The following is a 22,944-nucleotide window of genomic DNA, read 5'->3' on the forward strand; positions in this document are numbered from 1 at the left end:
ATGGCCTCTTGCCATCCGTGGACTCTTCCGTTAAGACCAGACCTTCTGTCGCAAGGTCCTTTTTTCCATCAGGATCTCAAATCCTTAAATTTAAAGGTATGGAGATTGAACGCTTGATTCTTGGTCAAAGAGGTTTCTCTGACTCTGTGATTAATACTATGTTACAGGCTCGTAAATCTGTATCTAGAGAGATATATTATAGAGTCTGGAAGACTTAAATTTCTTGGTGTCTTTCTCATCATTTTTCCTGGCATTCTTTTAGAATTCCGAGAATTTTACAGTTTCTTCAGGATGGTTTAGATAAAGGTTTGTCCGCAAGTTCCTTGAAAGGTCAAATCTCTGCTCTTTCTGTTCTTTTTCACAGAAAGATTGCTAATCTTCCTGATATTCATTGTTTTGTACAAGCCTTGGTTCGTATAAAACCTGTCATTAAGTCAATTTCTCCTCCTTGGAGTTTGAGTTTGGTTCTGGGGGCTTTTCAAGCTCCTCTATTTGAACCTATGCATTCATTGGACATTAAATTACTTTCTTGGAAAGTTTTGTTCCTTTTGGCCATCTCTTCTGCCAGAAGATTCTCTGAATTGTCTGCTCTTTCTTGTGTCTCCTTTTCTGATTTTTCATCAGGATAAGGCAGTGTTACGAACTTCTTTTGAATTTTTACCTAAGGTTGTGAATTCCATCAACATTAGTAGAGAAATTGTAGTTCCTTCATTATGCCCTAATCCTAAGAATTCTAAGGAGAAATCATTGCATTCTTTGGATGTTGTTAGAGCTTTGAAATATTATGTTGAAGCTACTAAGACTTTCCGAAAGACTTCTAGTCTATTTGTCATCTTTTCCGGTTCTAGAAAAGGCTAGAAATCTTCTGCCATTTCTTTGGCATCTTGGTTGAAATCTTTAATTCATCATGCCTATGTTGAGTCGGGTAAAACTCCGCCTCAGAGGATTACAGCTCATTCTACTAGGTCAGTTTCTACTTTCTGGGCGTTTAGGAATGAAGCTTCGGTTGATCAGATTTGCAAAGCAGCAACTTGGTCTTCTTTGCATACTTTTACTAAATTCTACCATTTTGATGTGTTTTCTTCTTCTGAAGCAGTTTTTGGTAGAAAAGTACTTCAGGCAGCTGTTTCAGTTTGAATCTTCTGCTTATGTTTTCATTTAAACTTTATTTTGGGTGTGGATTATTTTCAGCAGGAATTGGCTGTCTTTATTTTATCCCTCCCTCTCTAGTGACTCTTGCGTGGAAAGATCCACATCTTGGGTAGTCATTATCCCATACGTCACTAGCTCATGGACTCTTGCTAATTACATGAAAGAAAACATAATTTATGTAAGAACTTACCTGATAAATTAATTTCTTTCATATTAGCAAGAGTCCATGAGGCCCACCCTTTTTTGTGGTGGTTATGATTTTTTTGTATAAAGCACAATTATTCCAATTCCTTATTTTTTATGCTTTCGCACTTTTTTCTTATCACCCCACTTCTTGGCTATTCGTTAAACTGATTTGTGGGTGTGGTGAGGGGTGTATTTATAGGCATTTTGAGGTTTGGGAAACTTTGCCCCTCCTGGTAGGAATGTATATCCCATACGTCACTAGCTCATGGACTCTTGCTAATATGAAAGAAATGAATTTATCAGGTAAGTTCTTACATAAATTATGTTTTTCGTTCTTTTAATTCTGATAAAGTCCATGTCAGCAGTCCTTCGCTAGGCCAGAGCAAACCAAGAGCTCTTGGAAGGCGGCTCAGTTCTGGAATAAATTGAATCAGAGCAAGAAGCCTGCCGAGTCTCAGTCGGCATGAATGGGCGGTCCCCGGTCCTCTTCTGGATCGTGTAGGGGGCAGACTGTCGCTCTTTTCAGTCGCTTGGTTCAGGGACATGCAGGATCCATGCGTTCTGGAGGACACAGCTCAGGGTTACAAGATAGTTTTCAAGTCTTAGCCACCCAAGGGCAGATTCCTACTCTCTCTCCTGTCTTCCTGACCAGAAGGAGGGAGTTTGTGACCATGATAGATCTGAAGTTTGCTTCCTTCTCGTAGCAATACTCAAGGACCACTTCCTAAGGTTTGAGTTCCTGGTACAGTACTTGCAGTTATTGCACTTCCGTTTGGTCTAGCTACGGCTCCAAGAAATTTTTCAAAGAGTGGACCATTCAGAATCTCTCCTGTCTTCCTTGATGCCATGGATGGAAGAGAGTTCTCTTGTATCAAGTACCATGGTAGAATTCACTGGTACTATAATAGACTCCATAGACATTAAATTGTTGTCTTGGAAGGTTTCTTTTCTACTGGCTATTGCTTCTGCACGCAGAGTATCTGTGATTGCTGCCTTGCAATGTGTCCCTCCTTATCTTACTTTCCATGCTAATAAGGCTGTTCTACGAACCAAGTTAGGTTTTTTAAGTCAGTATTTCCCACAAGTAAGGAATGCAGCTGTGGACTTTTCCCATACAGAAGGAAAGGAAATTATCTGGTAAGCATCATTTATGTTTTTCTGAGAGTGATAGAAGAGAGATCCTGTATAAAGTTGGATATGATGTCCTTCAAAGATCACTTTTGGTAAGTTACGTGCAGCTTGCATTAACAGTTCTTTGATGTGGAAGTAGTACATCTTTAGTTTTGCATCTCTCGCTGAAGAGGGTGTAGGAGGTCTAGCAAGAACTCTAAACTCTGTCCATAAGGAATTTATCTTCATCCTCTGGTAGTAGCTGTTGGAATATTTGTAGTACTGTCTGCTGCAAGTTATTATACGTTTCTGGAAGATTTCTAATGCGTATGTTTGATCTTCTCCATCTATTTTCTAGGTCTTCCAGATTTTCTTCAAGTTTCTGGATTTGATTTTTTTGAGCCTTGACCGTCTCCTGGAGGTCTGGTAATTCTTCAGAGATATCAATTATTTTCTCCTCAAGTTTTGCTTGAGATCGGCTAAAGCTGCTCTGATTTCATCATGGAATATTTGTTTGATTTGTTTCAGAAGTTCTGCATTAATAGAAGAGTGGATATGTGAGGGTGAAGAACTAGGAGAGGTTAGCAAAGTGTTCTCTTTATCAGTCGGTAATTAGGGCTCAACTAGCTTTTTCTTTTGCTGCAATTAGGATGGGCATTCATTAACAGATTGTGTTCGCCCTTTCATGGCTATAGCTTGATGAGACTGCTATATATCAGAGAATAGGCAATAGGACTCAAAGGCAAGAATTTGCTTGTTTTCCAACTCTTAGTTAATTATAAGCCCCTGCTATGTGATGGAGGAAGCATGATAGGCCTCTAGGGTTCCCCTAATCATCTTGTTATTGGATTTAACTGATAGATGAAGTTCTTTCTGAGACTTCAGAGTATGAACATTCTGGGTCGGAGTCTGCTGCCTCTAAACTTCCGGCTGCGGAGGTACCAGACTGTAGTTTTAAGAATTTGCATTTTCTTCTAAAGGAAGTTTTTAGGGAATTCAGAGGTTCCAGAGGTCAAATGGCCTGACGAACCTTTGATTTCTAAATTGGATAGAGTTTGAGGACAGGGTGGTACCTTATGCTTCCCAGCTCCTGTTAGATGGTGAACATTATTAAAAATGATTGGGACAGGATTGGATTCCTTTTTCCCCTCTTCTCCCTTTAAAAAATTGTTCCCGGTCTTGGACTCTCAATGGAGTTGTGAGGTTCCGGCCCAAAAGCAGATTGCGCTATCTTCACCCTTGCTAAATGTACTACTATCCTGCTTGAGGATAGCTCTTCGTTTAAAGAGCCCATGGATAAAAGATGGAGACTCTGTTAAGAAAGATGTTTCAACATACGGGATATTTGTTTCAACCGGTGGCGGCTGTTGCTGGATTTTTACGCACTTAGGCTCGCGATGATGCAGAATTTTACTTTTTATTGCAAAATATTTGTTGCAAAATTTTTTTGCTGCGAAGTCGCGTCTGCCGTGACGCCAGTTACGTCATTTCTTGCGACTTAATTGTGGCAAGGTTTTTTTGGCACAAAGTTGCGCCTGTTATGACGTGAGTTGCGTCATTTAATTTGTTTAGCACCAAAAGTTTTTTTTTTCTCTGCATTTGTGCCATTCTTGGTGCCTAAATTTGTTTTATTAAGTCTCTCCCTCTTTTGCTCTTTGCTCTCATTTGATTCATAGAGGGCTAGGTTGCTTGCTTTTGATTTTACTTTTGTATAAGAAATTTATCATAAGCATTTTTTCCCATTTCTGAAACTGCTATTTTGAGGAAATTGGATATTTTATTTAAAGGGACAGTCAACACCAGAATTTTTGTTGTTTAAAAAGAAAAAGATAATACCTTTATTACCCATTCCCCAGTTTTGCATAACCAACACTGTTATAGAAATACACTTTTTACTGCTGTGATTTCTTTGCATCTAAGCCTCTGCAAACTGCCCCCTTATTTCAGTTATTTTGACAGACTTGCATTTTAGCCAATCAGTGCTCACTCCAGGGTAACTTCACGTGCATGAGCTCAATGTTATCTATATGAAACACATGAACTAATGCCCTCTAGTGGTCAAAATGCATTCAGATTAGAGGCAGTCTTCAAGGTTTAAGAAATTAGCATATGAACCTCCTAGAATTAGCTTTCAACTAAGAATACCAAGAGAACCAAGCAAAATTGGTGATAAAAGTAAATTGGAAAGTTGTTTAAAATTACATACCCTATTTAAATCATGAAAGTTTTTTTTTTTTGGACTTGACTGTCCCTTTACATGTTATTTTTTATTTTTTGTTACATTTTGCAAGATGTCTCAAACTGATCCTTCCTCTGATGTTACTGTAGGAACCATGCTGCCTGTATACAATTTCTACCAAAGCTAAGTGTGTATATTGATAATTAGCTGATCTTATTTCTTCAGCTCAAATATGTGGCACTTGTTATGTTACATTATTTCATACTGATAATGTTACTATAGTACAAATTCATCTACTGTTAAACCTTCACAGTCTAATGTACATGATATCCCTGTAGATATAAAGGATTATATTGCTACAGCCATAGAGAAGACTATGACTGCTGCCTTCAAATTAAGGTAAAAGATCTCTCCTAACTTCTCATAAATCTAATGAAGCTTGTATTGATAGACAGCATACTGAAATATTTCTGCTGATGATTATTTCTCTGACTCAGAGGATACTACTTCCAAGACTGATATTGATAAATCAACCTTTCTATTAAATATATTCATTCTTTATTAAGGAAGTATTGTTTACTTTGGGTATTCAGGAATCTAGTGCTCTTGATAACAAGAATAGCAAATGTTTGAATTCTGGTTTTTAAAGCTTCTGAGGTTACTCCTGAACTTTTTCTTATTCCAGATGCTATCTCTCATTTGTTTAGTAAGGAATCTAAACTTAGTGCTTCTTTTTACCTTTCTTCTAGGTTTCTATATCCTTTACCTGTGGCTAATTTTTGGGTAAAAGTCCCTAAGGTGGGGCTATTTCTACTCTTGCCGAATGTACTTCTATCCTATGGAAGATATTTCTTCTTTTAAGGATCCTTTAGATAGTAAGGTTTGTATGCTATTTTAGAGAAGCATATTTACATATTGGCTATATTCTTAAACCTGTCATTTCTATGGCTGATGTTGCTACTGTTTAAACCTTTTGGTTGGACAGTTTAGCTATCAGATCTTGAATTGTCTAAGCATTGTTCTTTTATTTCAAAATGCTAATCATTTCATTTGTGATGCTATATTTTATGTAATTTTAATTGATTTTAAATCTTTGTTTTTAGCCATTCTTACTAGAAGAGTTTTATAGCTTAAATCTCTGATATGGCGTCTAAATTTAGATTTATTTCTTATCATTTTAGGATAGTAATTTTGTAGGTTTTCTATTGGATTTTATTATCTCCACTATTACTGGGGGAAAGGGAGTTTTTTTTCTGCCCCAAGATAAGAAATATAAGAGTATTTTAAGCTCCCAATTGTTTTTTTCTTCCCCTAAGGCCTCTGGCTCTAATTAGAGATCTACTCCAAATTTGAATAAATCCCAGCCTTATAAATATTCAGCCCCTAAGACTGCATGAAGGTGCGACCCTTAAACCAGTTCAACTGGTGTGGGGGGGGGGGGCAGATGGAATTTATTTCAACATATTTGGACAGTTTCAGAACATTGTTTACTCAGGGGTATCGAATAGGTTTCAGAATAAAACCTCCCATGGGAAGATTTTTTTCCCATGTTACAAGAAACCCTGTGAAAGCTCAGGTTTTTCAGAAATGTGTTTCAGATCTAGAGTTTTCAGGGGTGATTGTTCCAGTTCCTCTGCAGGAACGGAGTTTGGGTTTCTATTCAAATCTATGGTTCCAACAGAGCATACAATTTAAAAAAGTTTCCAGTTTACTTCTATTATCAAATTTGCTTGGTTCCCATGATATTCTGTGTTGATGAGATACCTAGGTAGGCATCTGGAGCACTACGTGGCAGGACATAGTGCTGTCATCTAGGGCTCTTGAAATGGATAACATTCTTGCAAAACTGCTGCCATATAGTGCTCCAAGCATACGTCCCTGCTTTTCAACAACATACAAAGAAAAATTGATAATAGAAGTAAATTTGTTTTGGATTTCATAAATGTTGGATTTCATATCCCTTTAAATTGTAGCTTGCTATCCCCAGTGGCTGCAGCTCACCAGGAAATCTCTTGGTGTCCTGGAAGGCCAATTCGGCCTTGTCAGTGGCAGCCAGCTCTACAATAGTATATTGGTATGGTCTATATGGCATCTGACTGTTTTGTACAGCTCCTCTGCACTTAGAGGGAAAAAAAGACCCACAGCAGGGGGCAGTTAGAAAAACAATGTAATGAAACACTTGGCAAGGAGCTAAGGTACATACAATCATACAAGCAGATATATGTATTTAATGCATTGCAGAAATGTTTCTAGTTTACTATCTGAACTACTGAACAAAATAGCTGTCTTTCAAGTAGTTTGGTAGCATTTAATTTTCTACTGAAAGTCCAGCGAGTGAGGTAACTAACCTTTCCATTTTTGCTTTTAAATCTTGGCTGAGTGCTGGACTTTCTTTGTGTGTTGTATTAATTTGTTTTGTAATTTCCCTATGGTTCTTGCACCCAGACCTGTCTGTGGTTAACTGCCTGTGACTCTGGGGACAGCGCAGCTTCCTGTGAGTGCCGGTGAGCACCCAGGGTTGAGCATGTTACAGGGTCATGGGATGTGTACCCGGTCCGGTATGAGAGTGCAGTCCCCTTTCGTGTTTTGTATATTACTGGGGCGATTACATAAGCCTGTGCACACTTCCCTTGTTCCCAGTTTGTGGATTTGAGAGCTTGCATTGTGTGGCTGTTTTAGGGTCCCAGTTATTGGAAAGGACCTTGATGTGGTACCTGGGCTTGTCCCATTTGGCCAGATGCGGCAACTATCCTTTCCATTTTTGCTTTTAAATCTTAGCTGTGAGCATGTAAGTAAGTGATGGATTTTCTTTGTGTGTTGTATTAATATGTTTTGTAGGTGGAGCTGTCCGCTTGTGTTGCAGCAAAGCCAAGCAAGCTGAAATTAATCAGTTTAACCAGACCTGAGCTATCGAGCAGATTTCAAAGGAGCAACATCTTCCTGTCTATAAATCAGTCCAGATTGGAATGCATAGAAAGAACTGTTTGCAGAAAAATGCAAGTGAAGTCTGGGTTGTGTGATTATTTTATTAGGTTTATAATGCTGTTTAGCAAATGTTTTTGTTCATTTAACTTATTTTAATTATATATTCTGTGTTGTGTGATTATTTTATTAGGTTTATAATGCTGTTTAGCATTTAGTCTTAATTTCAAAGCTTTAAAAATAATGTATCAGGTGCTACTTATGACAATTTTGAGAGGGGCCTGGAACCTATCTCCCTCACTTCCCATTGACTTACATTATTAATTGGGTTTCAATTTACAACTGTTTCAATTTACAACCATTCCTTCTGGAACCTAACCCCGGCGTAAACTGAGGGATATATATATATATATATATATATATATGTATATGTATATGTATATGTATATGTATATGTATATGTATATGTATATATATATATATATATATATATATATATATATATATATATATATATATATATATATATATATATATATATATATATATATATACACATATATACACCCAAGCAATAAAGTAGTGTTTCTATTAGTCAGTTTTATATCTGTTCCTAATTGTTTGCAGCAGGACAGTAAGATACGCTTACATTTTAAGTCTAAGCATGGCAGAGTCCATTACTTTATAGAAACTTAGTGGGGGGGAAACCCCCCCCCCCCAACAATTTTCTAAGTTAAATTACAGAAAAGGCGACAATATAAATAATAAAAGTAAATTGCACAGTTTTTTTTAACTACACATAAATATACAATATATTGCAATCTCATACTGTGTAATATCCCTTTAAGTTAGTGAGATAAGTGTGATGAAGTGAACATGAACTAGTCTGGGTTTAAAAATGTTATTCACAGTGAATCGGTTTGCTTTTGTTATTATTGATTGGTTCAGTATGGCTTAACTAGGGTAATTACTTAGACATTATCATTATTTGGAAACCATTATTTTGGTGGTTTTCAATATTAACATTACCTCTCAAAGCAAAGAACACACAGGTGATAGGGATGAATAAACCAGTATTTATGTAAATAAGGAAATTCCTTAAAAAAAATCACACAAAATTAGTTTTAACTCTCCAATACGCTCTTCTAATGTTCACAGTTTTATGTTCCCTAATTTATTAAAACATTTTTTAACATGTGTCAACAATGTTGTGTTCTTTTAATTTTGTGTGTATTTAATTTTTTTTTTAATTTGTTACGTAGAAAAATCATTGAAGACTGATTTTATTTTCGGTGTAAAATGTTATCAATATCTGTTGTGGTTTTTTTTTATAACATAAATTTTAAAATGTGCCACTGTCACCTCAAACACTTAACCCTTTCATGACATAGGCAATTGTCCAAGTTCTGAACGTAAACAAAACCTAGAATTTCAGCTATATGTCTGTTCAACCATAATTTACCCCTTTCGCTTTAAGTGCACCCACACTAATTATATATTGTTTTTTTAGAGGACAGATAGGGCTTTCTTTTAGCATCAAATATTTATTTCTAAACTATAATTTTATATGAAAAAATTAAGTGTGAGAAATTAAGAAATTTTATGTTGAATATCATCATCCTGATATATATTATTGCAATAAAACACCCATACTTGTGTTCAGCGATGTCCTATGAGTATAACGATACCCCCCATGTACAGGTTTTCTGAGATTTCTGAAATTTACAGAGCCCAACATAGGGCCTACCCATTTACATAGAAATTTGGCACATTAATTTTCTGGGCTTAAGTCGCCTGTCATACATTATACATCATACATTATAGCAGCCCAGGAATGAAAATTACCCCATCATGGCATACCATTTACAAAAGTAGACACCCCAGGGTATTTTAAAAGGGCCATGTCACATCATTTTGTGAAGCCCCTTAGTCACCACACCTGGCCAAATGTTGTGGTCATTTTTATGTTTTGCTGCTATAAAACACATATTTGTGTTTGGCAATGTCCTACAAGTACAACAGTACCCACCATGTACATGTTTTATGGGGTTTACAGAAGTTACAGGGCCAAATATGGGGTCTTCCCATTTACATGGAAATTTGGCACTTTAATTTTCTGGGCTTATGTCCTCTTTGAGACATTATAGCAGCCCATGAATGAAAATAACCCCATCGTGGCATACCATTTACAAAATTAGACACCCCAGAGTATTTCAAAAGGTCCATGTCACGTCTTTTTGTGAAGCCCCTTAGTCACAACACCTGGCCAAATGTAGTGGTCATTTTTGTTGTATGTGTTTTTTTACACAAACCCTGCACTTTGGCTTTTTCTGTCCTCAACCTTTTATGTTTTGCTGCTATAAAACACCCATATTTGTGTTTGTCAATGTCCTACAAGTACAACAGTAACCCCCATGTACAGGTTTTATGAGGTTTACAGAAGTTACAGGGCCAAATATGGGGTCTACCAATTTCAGTCTTCATGCATGGAAATTTGGCACCTTGTTTTTCTGTGCCTATGTCCTCTTTGAGACATTATAGCAGCCCAGGAATGAAAATTACCCCATCATGGCATACCATTTGCAAAAGAAAAACCCCCAGGGTATTCCATAAGGGCCATGTCATGTCTTTTTGTGAAGCCCCTTAGGTACAACAACTGGCTAAATGTAGTGGTGATTTTTGTTGTATGTGTTTTTTACACAAACACTGCACATTGGCTGTTTCTGTCATCAACCTTTTATGTTTTGCTGCTATAAAACACACACATTTGTATTTGTTAATGTCCTACGAGTACAGCAGTACCTCACATGTACAGGTTTTATGGGGTTTACAGAAGTTACAGGGCCAAATATGGGGCCTGCCCATTTACATGGAAATTTGGCACATTATTTTTCTGGGCCTTTATCCTCTTTGAGACATTATAGCAGCCCAGGAATGAAAATTACCTCATCATGGCATTCCATTTGCAAAAGTAGGCAACCCAGGGTATTCAAAAAGGACTATGTTTAGTCTTTTTTTGTAGCCACTTAGTCACAACATCTGGCCAAATGTAATGTTCATATTATATTTTTAGTTTATCACAAAAACACTGCCTTTTTGCTGTTTATATTATCCTTCTATATTTTACTGCTATAATACACCCATATTTGTGTTCAGTGATGTCCCATGAGTACAACAATACCCCCTATGCACAGGTTTTATGGGGTTTCAGGAAGTTACAGCGTCCAATATAGGGTCTGCCAATTTGCATGGAAATTTGGCACATTGATTTTCTGGACCTATGTTGCCTTTGAGACAGTATGGCAGCCCAGGAATGAAAATTACCCCATCATGGCATACCATTTGCAAAAGTAGACAACCCACGGTATTGAAAAAGGACTATGTTTAGTCTTTTTTTTTTGTAGCCATTATACACTTCGATCTGAATAATATAAAAAGCTACTTTTTTGTACCAAGCTCTTGTTTTTCTTTGAATTCGATATGGCTGCAGGCACCAGTCAGCTAAATCTACCCCCCCATGTTTTTGTTGTACTCTGCAATGCACTTTTGGCTTTAGGATCTGTGTAGATCTTCCCTTCACAGCCGCTGACACTGTAGCTTCATCGTGCATTGTAGAGAGCATGTACACATCTTTTTTTATTTGTTTCCGAGAAGGGCCAGTAGCTCGCTGTGGCGTAAAGCTGACGTACCCCTACTTTTTTTTTTTTTTTTTTTCCATACGTCAGCTTCTGGGGGAAACTTGTGCGAACTTTTATATTATATTTTATTTTATATAACTTTTAAATTATCGAGCCACAAATGGTACCCTTTATTTAGCAGGGGTAGTAGGAGATCCCACACAATTTTCCCACTTGTGCCAACTGAATCTGGGCAGCCAGGTGGATCCAAGTGGCTATCTTTACCCTGGTAGATGCGAAATGCCCAGGTATACCCAGTACTGCATTCACAGAGTTTATACAATTTTACCCCGTAGCGGGACCTCTTGGATTGTATATATTGCTTGAAAAGCAATCTCCCCTTAAATTTCATGAGGGACTCATCTATGCAAATGTCCTGTTCAGGGATGTAAACTTATAAAAATTTTTGTGATAGGTGGTTTATCAGGGGCCTTATTTTATATAACCTGTCATGCAGGGAGTCATTTCTGGGGGGGCACTGGGTATTATCATTAAAATGGAGAAACCACAGCAACTGTTCATATCTGTCCCTCTTCATAACCCCCTGGAAAAAGAGGGGTAGCAAGGATGGGGTTCTGGCTCCAGTATGAACGTTTGCTGGGTTTCTTCACAATCCCCATTACTAATGTCAGGGTCCAAAACTTTTTAATCTCAGGTATGTCAGTGGGGTGCCAGGTATTTTTTCTGACATACTGAGATTGTGGATTTTTTGACAGATACTGGCTGGCATAAACATTTGTTTAAGCAACTATATGCTCACACATGGTATCTGTCAGAATCGGGAAGAGAGAGTTTATTGGCTCACATACTGGAACATCAGTTGTGATGCCAGGAGTCTCTGTAAATTCGGGCATTTCTGGGGCAGTGAAATTTGGGGGTAGCCAATTTTGGTCATTTGTGCGACGTCTCCTTGTAGGTGGCTCTTTATCTGATGCCGTAAGGGTTTCCCTGTCAGACAGAGCAAAGAGGGTTTCACTCCCTGAATCTTTGGAAAGAATGGCATAAGCCTCTTCTGCTAAATAGCATGCCATAAGGGATTTTTTTCTATACCAATTGCCACTTCACCGCCCCAATTACCACCCACCTTTTCCCACCCACCCTTTTTATTTATTTATTTATATATATATATATATATATATATATATATATATATATATATATATATATATATATATATATATATATATTAAAAAAAAAATAGAAAAGCACTGGGAAGGGTGGTGATTGGGAACAGCAGGGAAGGGGCTAAGAGTAACTAAAGATCCACACAAATAAACTTTTGGGCACTGATCAAAGCTCTAACAGGCTAATCACAGTGATAAGCAGCAAAAAAATATAATATATATATTTGTTACCCCCACAAATAAACCCCCAATGCTTTTTGATCAGCACTGATCAAAGCCCTAACAGGCTAACCACAGTTATATTAGGCTGATCACAGTAGCAGCTCTGTGATGAGCAGCAAAAAAAATATTTTTTTTCTCTCTGTCTTGTATGCAGCACACAACAACGCTAATCTGCCTTCCTCTCTACCTCAGATCGCAGTGAGGGAAGAGATGAAGCGGATACACTTGTAACAGCCATGATTCCACTCATTGGCTGTTACAGTGTTGGAGGGGACAATCGTTACACCCCCTGCATGCTGATTGGATCCTGGGAGAGTGCCTAAGGTGGTAGGCACGTCTCCCAACCGGATCCATCACAGAGGACAATGGAGGGGGGATAGGAGGTAGAAACTGTTAGGACGTTCTATTCTGTTCTTACGTCCACAAAGCCCTGTGCAATTAGGACATAATAGAACACCTAACGGCGTTAAAAGGTTAAAGGCACAGTAAACACCTTGTAAATTATAAGCCAGTTCTGTTGTGTTGCTATAGAATAACATTTCAGCCAATTTTTAAATGGACAATAAACACATTCAGATTTGTATATAAAAGGTTTAGTTGTGAGTAATGAAACAACTTTGCAATATATTATTTTATTTTGCCCTCTTCATGTAATTTAGCTCTGAAAATATTTTTAAAAACTTTAAATGCTCTTTGCTGATTTATCATAGCTAACCCTTTTCAAGATCTGTCCCCATTTGTCTTTATCAGATATCAACTGCAAAACAATTCCTTCTTTACTAAATGACCGTGGCTAGTCTTGTTACCTACAGGCGAGTGGTGTTTAACTAGTGAAAAATAATTGCAGTAAAAAAAGATTTGTTTTAAAAATGTTAAGACTTTGCTGAAATGTTATTCTATAGAAACACAACAAAAATGTCTTGTAATTAGAATGTGTTTACTGCCCCTTTAACATCCCTTACTGCGATTATGTTTCAATAACCAAACACCACCATTTGCCTAATTTGGAGTAGCCAATCCGGGCTTTAGTCCACAGATGACAAGGCTAACCACTGTCATGAAGTTAATATAACATGCATTATTTTGCACTTGTTACCTGATAAAGCCAATTAGAGACATATATATAGCCTTGAGTAATCAGCAGGATGCATTTCCAGTTCTGTGAATTAGAAATTGTTCAATTTTCAGAGTTAAATTAGTAAAAAAAAAACAAAAAACAAAAAAAAAAACAATCTTAAGGTGTTTACTGCTCCTTTTAATAGTGTCCAGCTTGAGAAAACCGAGCAAATATCTTTTCTTCCTTTTTTCACAGGTGAACCAATTGTGGGTTTCATGGTGGAAACAGTTGGAGGGGTAGTGCTTGATCTCATAGATGATGTTCACAGTTGGAAACCAGGTGATCAAATTGTTGTTTCAAGTACGGACTACTCAATGTACCAAGCAGAGGAGTTCACACTTCTACCTTGTCCAGAATGCAGCAGATATCAAGTCAAAGTAAAAGGTACCGTAAATGGGATATAATCATTATAAAATATAGTGATGCTTTGTGGAACCTTGTCCAGAGCCCTTTCTTTAGTTTGTCCATATCAATAGATGAATGAGAAACAAAGGGATCAATTTATCAACCTCTTCACCTGCCTACGACTGCAGGTTCTCACAAGAGAACCGGCAGTCTGTATTTATGAAGCAGCGGTCATCAGACCACTGCTTCCCTAACCTTTCCACACCAGGGAGATTGACAGCTCCTGCCCATGTGTGATTGGCTGTGTGCGGGTAGGGATTGCTCGCGAGCGCAAAATAGTGCTTGTGTGCAATGCTGAATTCAGCCTGCAAGAGGCGAGCTGCAGCAGAAAGGGGCGCGTATGTGTGTCCCTGTCTGTCGCATCTTAAAAAATCAACCCCAAAGTGTTGTATAATGTGTGTGTGTATTTATTAAACTGTGCTCCTACTAATCTCATTATGGTCCATGAATATATTTACAAAATACAAGCTGCTGAAATGTAATGACCTTTTCTAAGCAAACCAGAGGATTCCGATTTTATTGTGTATGGTTTTCTTTATTTGATTTAAGCCTTGATTTTATTTACATGCTCCATTGTTGCTAAAAATGGCTGTTTTATTTTGTCACTGTACTTTGATAATTGTTGTGATTTGCGCATTTGTTTGACGTGTGTAATTCTATTTGATTTTTTTTTAAGTTTAGATTAGGCTTCAGTGGAAATAATTTGAATGGTGTGTGTATCTGTATCAGGGAACTATTTTTTTTTTATCCCATTCAATTATGTAGTTCGTGATAATGATTTTAGCAGGTTACCAATAGACAACATATATAATGACTTCCAAAAATACGGAGGTTAGAAAATATATAAAACCTGACAATCCTCTAGATTTTTCAGTAGATAAGCAAATAAATATGATCATGGATCTATTATAGATACACACATACATAAATAAAATTAGCTAGAAGTAGAATTTTGGTAGCCCTGGGGTATCGCACTGTGTGTATACCTGGGAGCAGAGGGTCCTGGTAACTGTAGCAATCACATACAGAAGGGGCACAAAAGGGTAACAACAAAATAAAGCTAGGAACATGCAGAAGAGAGAACTGAAAACAGCGGAAGGGAAAATGGATAAATCAATAAAGTTAATTCACTGAGTGAGTTTCTTACCTGCAGGGGGATCCAGTCCTGAGGAAAGGGGATTCACTGATCCTAGGGAGAAATGCACATTAAAGATCAAACTGTGTGCCACTCTTGCAGTCGGGGCCCACCGGGTCCCTTACTCTAGTTACTACTTTCACCCCTTGATGATGGCCCTGCTGCTAGATCCCAGTGGCGCATTGCTGCACTGGAGCGGACTTTCAAGGGTTAAACACATAAACATGTAGACGTCTGTTTATCTGTCTTTAACATTGACCTATGCGACACATAAATGAAAATTGTTTTTTTTTTTCTTTTATGCTCAACTATAGACTATTAACAAATGTAACTAAGGTTAGTTTGCAACCCTGTCTCAAGAAAATAAATTGCACCCTTTCTACAGCATATCACAACTGATTCACATGCAGCTAGATTACGAGTTTTGAGCGCTATAGGGAAATTAACGAATGCAACAAAAGTTGCGTTATTTAATTCCCTATAGCGCTGCCATTACAAGTTTTGAAAAACCCGGCTTGCGCGTGCGATATGGAGATTTTAAGCTCCATACCGCACCCAAAACAAGCGGTGTTTTGACGTGCTCATGCACGCTTCCCCCATAGACATCAATGGGGAGAGCCGGCAAAAAAAAAAAAATAGTCTAACACCTGCGATCGCAGAAACAAAAGCTCTGTAACGCAGCCCCATTGATGTCTATAGGGAAAAAGAAAATACAGTTTAAATCTAACACCCTAACATAAACCCCTAGTCTAAACACCCCTAATCTGCTGCCCCCGACATCGCCGACACCTGCCTACAATTAACCCCTAATCTGCCGCTGCCACTATACTAAAGTTATTAACCCCTATTCTGTCACTCCATAACATCGCTGCAACTAAATAAAGTTATTAACCCCTAAACCTCTGGCCTCCCACATCACTACCACTAAATAAACCTATTTACCCCTAAACTGTCAGCCCCCCACATCGCAACAACCTAAATTAATCTGTATTAACCACTAACCTAACCCTAACGTAATCCTAACCCTAACACCCCCTAACTTAAACATAATGAAATTAGATCTAAATTAAATTTACAATTATTAACTAAATAATACCTATTTAAAACTAAATACCTGTGAAATAAAACCTAAGGTAGCTACAATATTACTAATAGTTACATTGGAGCTAGCTTAAGTTTTATTTTTATTTCACAGGTAAGTTTGTATTTATTTTAACTAGGTAGACTAGTTAGTAAATAGTTATTAACTATTTACTAACTACCTAGTTAAAATAAATACAAACTTACCTGTGAAATAAAACCTAACCTGCCTTACACTAAAACCTAACATTTCAAAAAATAAAAAAACCTACCATTACAAAAAATAAAAAAAAAACACCATTACAAAAAAAAAACGAACAAAATTATCCAAAAAAATAAAGATGATTCCTATTCTAATACCCTTTAAAAAAAAATAGAATAAACTACCAAGGGCCCTTAAAAGGGCCTTTTAGGGAGCTCTTAAAAAGGGCCTTTTGTAGGGCATTGACCTGAGTTAAACAGCTATTTTGCTCCAAAAAAAATACAAACACCCCCTAACACTATACAAACCCCCACCCCCCAAACTATCTATTCAAATCAGCCAATAGGATTTAAGCAGCTCTCATTCTATTGGCTAATTTGAATTAGCCAATAGAATGAGAGCTGCTTAAATCCTATTGGCTGATTTGAATAGCCAATAGGAATGCAAAGGGCGCCATCTTGAATTGTGTCCCTTGCATTGAAGATTCAGTGTACAGCGGCGACCATGTGAAGAGGATGCTCCGCATGCCTTCAGAATGCACCCGCTCCGCACGGGATCAAGATAGAAGATGCCTCCTGGATGAAGACTTCTCGCCGCTTGGTTTAAGACTTCGCCGCTGGGATGAAGATTGAAGACTTATAGCCGCCTGAAAGAGGACTTCAACGCCGGGATAGTTTTTTTTTATTTTGATAGGGCTATTAGATTAGGTGTAACTCTCTTTTTTTATTTTGGATAATTTCGTTTTTTATTTTTTGTAATTTAGTGTTTATTATTTTTTGTAACTTTAGTATTTTTTTGGTTTTGTAATTACTTTGTCATTTGTATAGTGTTAGGATTTTTTTAATGTTTAGTTTTATTTAATTGGTAGTTAGTTTAAAAGTTATATTAGTTTAATTGTTAGTTTAGACCTTTTTAGTTTTTTTGACAGGTAAGTTTTAATTTAAGATAGGGAAATTGTAATTTTAATATAAAATTAGGGGGGCATTAGGTTTATGGGTTACTAGTTTAAATTAGTTTATTGCGATGTGGGGGGCTTTCGATTTAGGGGTTAATAGTTTAATTTAGTATATTTCGTTGTGGGGGCCTTTTGGTTTAGGGGTTAATAGGTTTATTATAGTGGCGGTGGTGTAGGGCTTAATAACTTTAGTATAGTGGGGGGGGCGATGTGGGTGGACGGCAGATTAGGGGTTAATAATATTGAACTAGTGCTTGCGATGCGGGAGGGCGGCGGTTTAGGGGTTAATACGTTTATTATAGTAGCGACTATGTCGGGGAGCGACGGAATATGGGGTTAATACATTTTAGTGGTGGCTATGTCGGGAGCGGCAGATTAGAGGTTAAAAACGTTAAAGTAGTGCTTGCGATGTGGGAGGGCCTCGGTTTAGGGGTTAATAGGTAGTTTATGGGTGTTAGTGTACTTTATAACACATTAGTTATGAGTTTTATGCTACAGCTTTGTAACGTAAAACTAATAACTACTGACCTTTTAGATGGGGTTACGGATCTTGTCGTTTTAGGCTGTAATGCTCACTTTTTAGCCTCACCGCAAAACTCGTAATACCAGCGCTATGGGAATCCCATTGAAAAACGTAATTTTTAGGAATTCGGTACTGACGTTGCGTTACAGGCTAAAAGACTTGTGGTACAGCTATACCGACAAGACTTGTAATGGCTGCGGTGCTGTTTTGACGCTGAAAATATGGTATTTAAGACGAACGCACAAACTTGTAATCTAGGTGATTGTTTGTACTTGGTTTTAAATAGATACCCTTGAGTGATTATGAATTCACGTCAATACTGATTGGTAATTAGGATTTGATAACATCTGTATAATCACTGCTTGATGCTACGGTTTGTTGAAATGTATTGCACAATCTTACTGATAGAGAGAGGTCTTATTTTGCAGTTTTGTATACTTTTATGACTAAAATTACCAACAAATTTTAAATGGAAAGTGGAAATAAAATGTAATTTTAGATATTTCTTAAAGGACAAGTAAATACAGTAGATTTTGAAAAAACGTTTTCTAGTAATAGTTTTACTAGAAATAACTACTGCACTTCTCCAACAGGCAGCTTAATATATGTAGTACTTTACTGAAATGGCAAAATGAAATAGCACAATAAAGAGCAAATCTATCATTTCCAGCTGAATGGCAAAAAAGAAAAATATTTAATACAATGGCAAATCACATAAAAACATTTCACATATACGTATAATAAGATAAGAAGTTAAAAAGTTCATAGTGTCATAAGCAAAATAGTTAATTTGCATAGAAAGCTTCAGAGGTTTATTCTTCCTGTAAAAGGAGCTTTCTCTGTCTGCTTATACAAACAGCAAAATGATTGTGCTCCTATCTGGGCTTCCTATGCTTTTGACCGACCTGCTTTCTGCAAACTAAACCTCTGAAGCTTTCTATGCGAATTAACCATTTTGCTTATGAAACTTTTTAACTTCTTATCTTATTGTATGTATATGTGAAATGTTTTTATGTGATTTGCCATTGTATTAAATATTCAGCTGGATATTATATATTTGCTCTTTATTGTGCTATTTCATTTTGCTATTTCAGTAAGGTACTACATATATTAAGCAGACTGTTGGAGCAGTGCAGGAGTTATTTCTAGTAAAACTATTACTAGAAAATGTTTTTTCTTTTGTGCTATTTATCTATAGGGGATTGGGAATCCTTATAAATAGCTACTGCTTTGTATGAGTTTCTTTTAACCAGCGCTGTGACATTGTTTGTTTTCTGAAGAATACAGTAGATTTGCACAATCGACACATGAACGATAGCACAATGTACTAGCACTTAGTCTGAACTTAAAGGGACACTGAACCCAAATTTTTTCTTTTGTGATTCAGATAGAGCATGACATTTTAAGCAACTTTCTAATTTACTCCTATTATCAACTTTTCTTCATTCTCTTGGTATCTTTATTTGAAATGCAAGAATGTAAGTTTAGATGCCGGCCCATTTTTGGTGAACAACCTGGGTTGTTCTTGCTGATTGGTGGATACATTCATCCACCAATGAACAAGTGCTTTCCAGGGTTCTGTACCTAACAAATAGCTTATATGCCTTCTTTTTCAAATAAAGATAACAAGAGAACGAATAAAAATTAATCGGAGTAAATTAGAAAGTTGCTTAAAAGTGCATGCTCTATCTGAATCACGAAAGAAAACATTTGGGTTCAGTGTCCCTTTAAAATGAGTAGATTTATTTTCTGACAAATTTCAAAGTTATGTATATTTCCACTCCCCCTGTATCATGTGACAGCCATCAGCCAATCACAAATGCATATACGTATAGTATATGAAATCTTGCACATGCTCAGTAGGAGATGGTGACTCTAAATGTGCACATTTTTATATTTACACTTTAATTGGAAAGTTGTTTAAAATTACATGCTCTATCTGAATCATGAGTTTAATTTTGACTTGAGTGTCCTTTTTAATAATGATAAACTGTTTTTTTTTTTTTATGTCTGCCAGCATCTTGTGAGTCTTATCAGTGAAATGTCATGCAATTATTATTGCCTATAGAAAGCAATGTCACAAATATTTGAAATAGGACTGGAAACTAACACTTAGAGTGTGAAATCTGTAATTAAAGAGTGATATATTTACCCATTTTCTTTTTATTAGAAAGACCTCAGTTTTCCCATATTGGGGAAATTATAGATGATTTGGACATGCGAGCAGAAGTTGGAGTTCTTACAAGAAACATTTTGATTCAAGGGGAAATGGAGAAAGAATGCTATGGAGACAATCAGTGTCAGTTCTTCAGCTATGACACATTTGGAGGCCACATCAAGGTTTGAAAAACATCTGCATTTTATTTAGAACTGTTTTACCTTACTTGATAAAAATATATTTAAACACAAACAATATTAAACCTATCAAAAATACCACTAGACAATTTAAATTTACCAAAACTATAAGTTATTTATTTATTATTTTTGAAGGAATGTAATAGAGCAATAGTAAAATCCTTTAATGCCCTATAACGTTTTGTGCCACTGACTTTATCATTACTCCAGAGCAGCAGCACACTGGAAACAGCCATTAATCCAGTCTGGAGAGCAGAAATGCATAGCAGTCCCAAGTCCAGTTTAGAAGCAGAAATGTATTGCCTCTCTAGAGAAAACTTCAGCTACATAGTTAACACCTTTGGGTCGGATCATTACATTTAATGGTCTGTGTATTGGTGCTTAATGCACTCTCCAGTCATCTATGAAGCTGTATACATTTTTAATTATATCCCCCAAAATAGTCAATTCTTAAAGGGGTATGAAACCCCAATTTCTTTCATATAGGTGGCAAGAGTCCATGAGCTAATTACGTATGGGATATACATTCCTACCCGGAGGGGGCAAAGTTTCCCAAACCTCAAATGGCTATAAATACACCTCATGCATACCTCAGTTTTTCAAACTTTGCCTCCTTAGGAGGTGGTGAAGCATGATGTGCTTGATTTCTTCTGTGAAAGGCGCTTCTAAGCATATTGAGGCCTAGTTCCTCCCTAAGTGTAGTGTTTGTCTGAGGGATGTGAAGGGAGTATTGCCTGATGATACCATGTTTTTGCCTATGGGAAATCTATTCTAGGGCTCTCTGTAAATTCGGTCGCAGGGATTCGTCTGCTGCCTCCCTTTACACATCGACAATATACTCTTGTACCATTACCTCTGCTGATATGTTTCACTACTGGTTTGGCTGTCTGCTATATGTGCATGTGTGTCTACAGTATGAAAATTTATCTTTTTTTTTTTATTAACAAAGACACTCTCCGCTATGGATTAGGCACTTTTTAAGTAAAGTTGTTATATAGTGTGTGTGTATATGTGTGTATATATATGTATATATATATATATATATATATATATATATATATGTGTATATATGTGTGTATATATGTATATATGTGTGTATATATGTATATATGTGTGTATATATGTATATATGTGTGTATATATGTATATATATGTATATATATGTGTATATATGTATATATATGTGTATATATGTGTATATATGTGTATATATGTGTATATATGTGTATATATGTGTATATGTGTGTGTATATATATATATATATATATATATATATATATATGTATGTGTATGTGTATATATATATACATATATATATATATATATATATATATATATATATATATATATATATATATATATATATATATATATATGTATGTGTATATATGTATGTATATATATGTATGTATATATATGTATGTATGTATATGTATGTATATATATATATGTATATATATATGTATATATATATGTATATATATATATATATGTATATATGTATATATATATGTATGTATGTATATTTATGTATATATGTATATATATATGTGTATATATATATATATATATATATATATATATATATATATAAAATATATATATATATATATATATATATATATATATATATATATAAAATATATATATATATATATATATATATATAAAATATATATATATATATATATATATATATATAAAATATATATATATATATATATATATATATAAAATATATATATAAATATTAGGTGTGTCTTGAGTCAGTTGTTTAGTGCACCTTATATATTATAGCTGCAAAACAGGTTTGTTTGATTTTGAAACATATCTTTGTATGTCTGGGCATGTAAAAAAAAAAAAAGTCTTTACATGTATTGACATGTTTGGAGATAAAATTCCACCCCCAAATCACCTTGTATTTTTCTTTTTTTTTTGTAGAAAGCTATATGTGCTGCTTATTTCAATGCTTACTTTTTTATATATTAGCACTGTTTCTCACTCTCTCAAGCCTGCTATATATAGAAGCGTAGATATAAAAGTATTTATACATATTTTTTTTTTGCAACTATGTCTTAAACCTGCCTCAGAAGTTACCATAGAAACTTAGCTGCTTGAGCATATCTCTTCAAAAAGATACGTGTGTTTGTTAAAGGCTGATCTGATTTCTTCAGCTCAATTATGTGGCTATTGTTTTAATATTTTCTATGAGTATAAATGCTATCACTGTTAATAATTATATCTAAGAAAACTAAGATGTTTAGTACCACTGAGCCATCCACCTCTGAGGAGTCTCTGTCCCATGAGGTGCGTTCTCTGCAGTTATCTCCTATTACACATGCAGCTTCCCATTGCACTGCTAATCCTCCTTCTGGAGGGACCATCTTACCGCCAGACTTTACTGAACGGCTACAAACGGCAGTGTCTGCGGTCTTCTGTGTTTTAACTCGCCCTGCTAAGCACAAGCGAATGGTCAAATATTGCTATCCTTCACAGGGGTCATCTACTAACTTGTTGGATTTATCCGATTCAAGATTATCCGCTGATAAAGATGCCTCTGATACTTCAGAGGATGCTCATTCTCGGACGGAATCTGCTG

The 22,944-nt window shown here is 36.0% G+C and overlaps 1 protein-coding gene across 1 annotated transcript in view; it reads left to right on the plus strand.

Moving 5' to 3' along the window:
- The window catches only part of CEMIP2 (cell migration inducing hyaluronidase 2), a 380,284-nt gene that overhangs the window by 158,834 nt on the left and 198,506 nt on the right, over nucleotides 1–22,944 (plus strand). Inside the window, exons 6-7 of the mRNA XM_053702507.1 lie at nucleotides 13,885–14,073; nucleotides 20,160–20,329. Coding sequence (XP_053558482.1) covers nucleotides 13,885–14,073; nucleotides 20,160–20,329 — 359 coding nt within the window. The remainder of the gene's footprint in view (nucleotides 1–13,884; nucleotides 14,074–20,159; nucleotides 20,330–22,944) is intronic.

Source organism: Bombina bombina, chromosome 2 (genome assembly GCF_027579735.1).
Source record: "Bombina bombina isolate aBomBom1 chromosome 2, aBomBom1.pri, whole genome shotgun sequence".
NCBI lineage: Eukaryota > Metazoa > Chordata > Amphibia > Anura > Bombinatoridae > Bombina > Bombina bombina.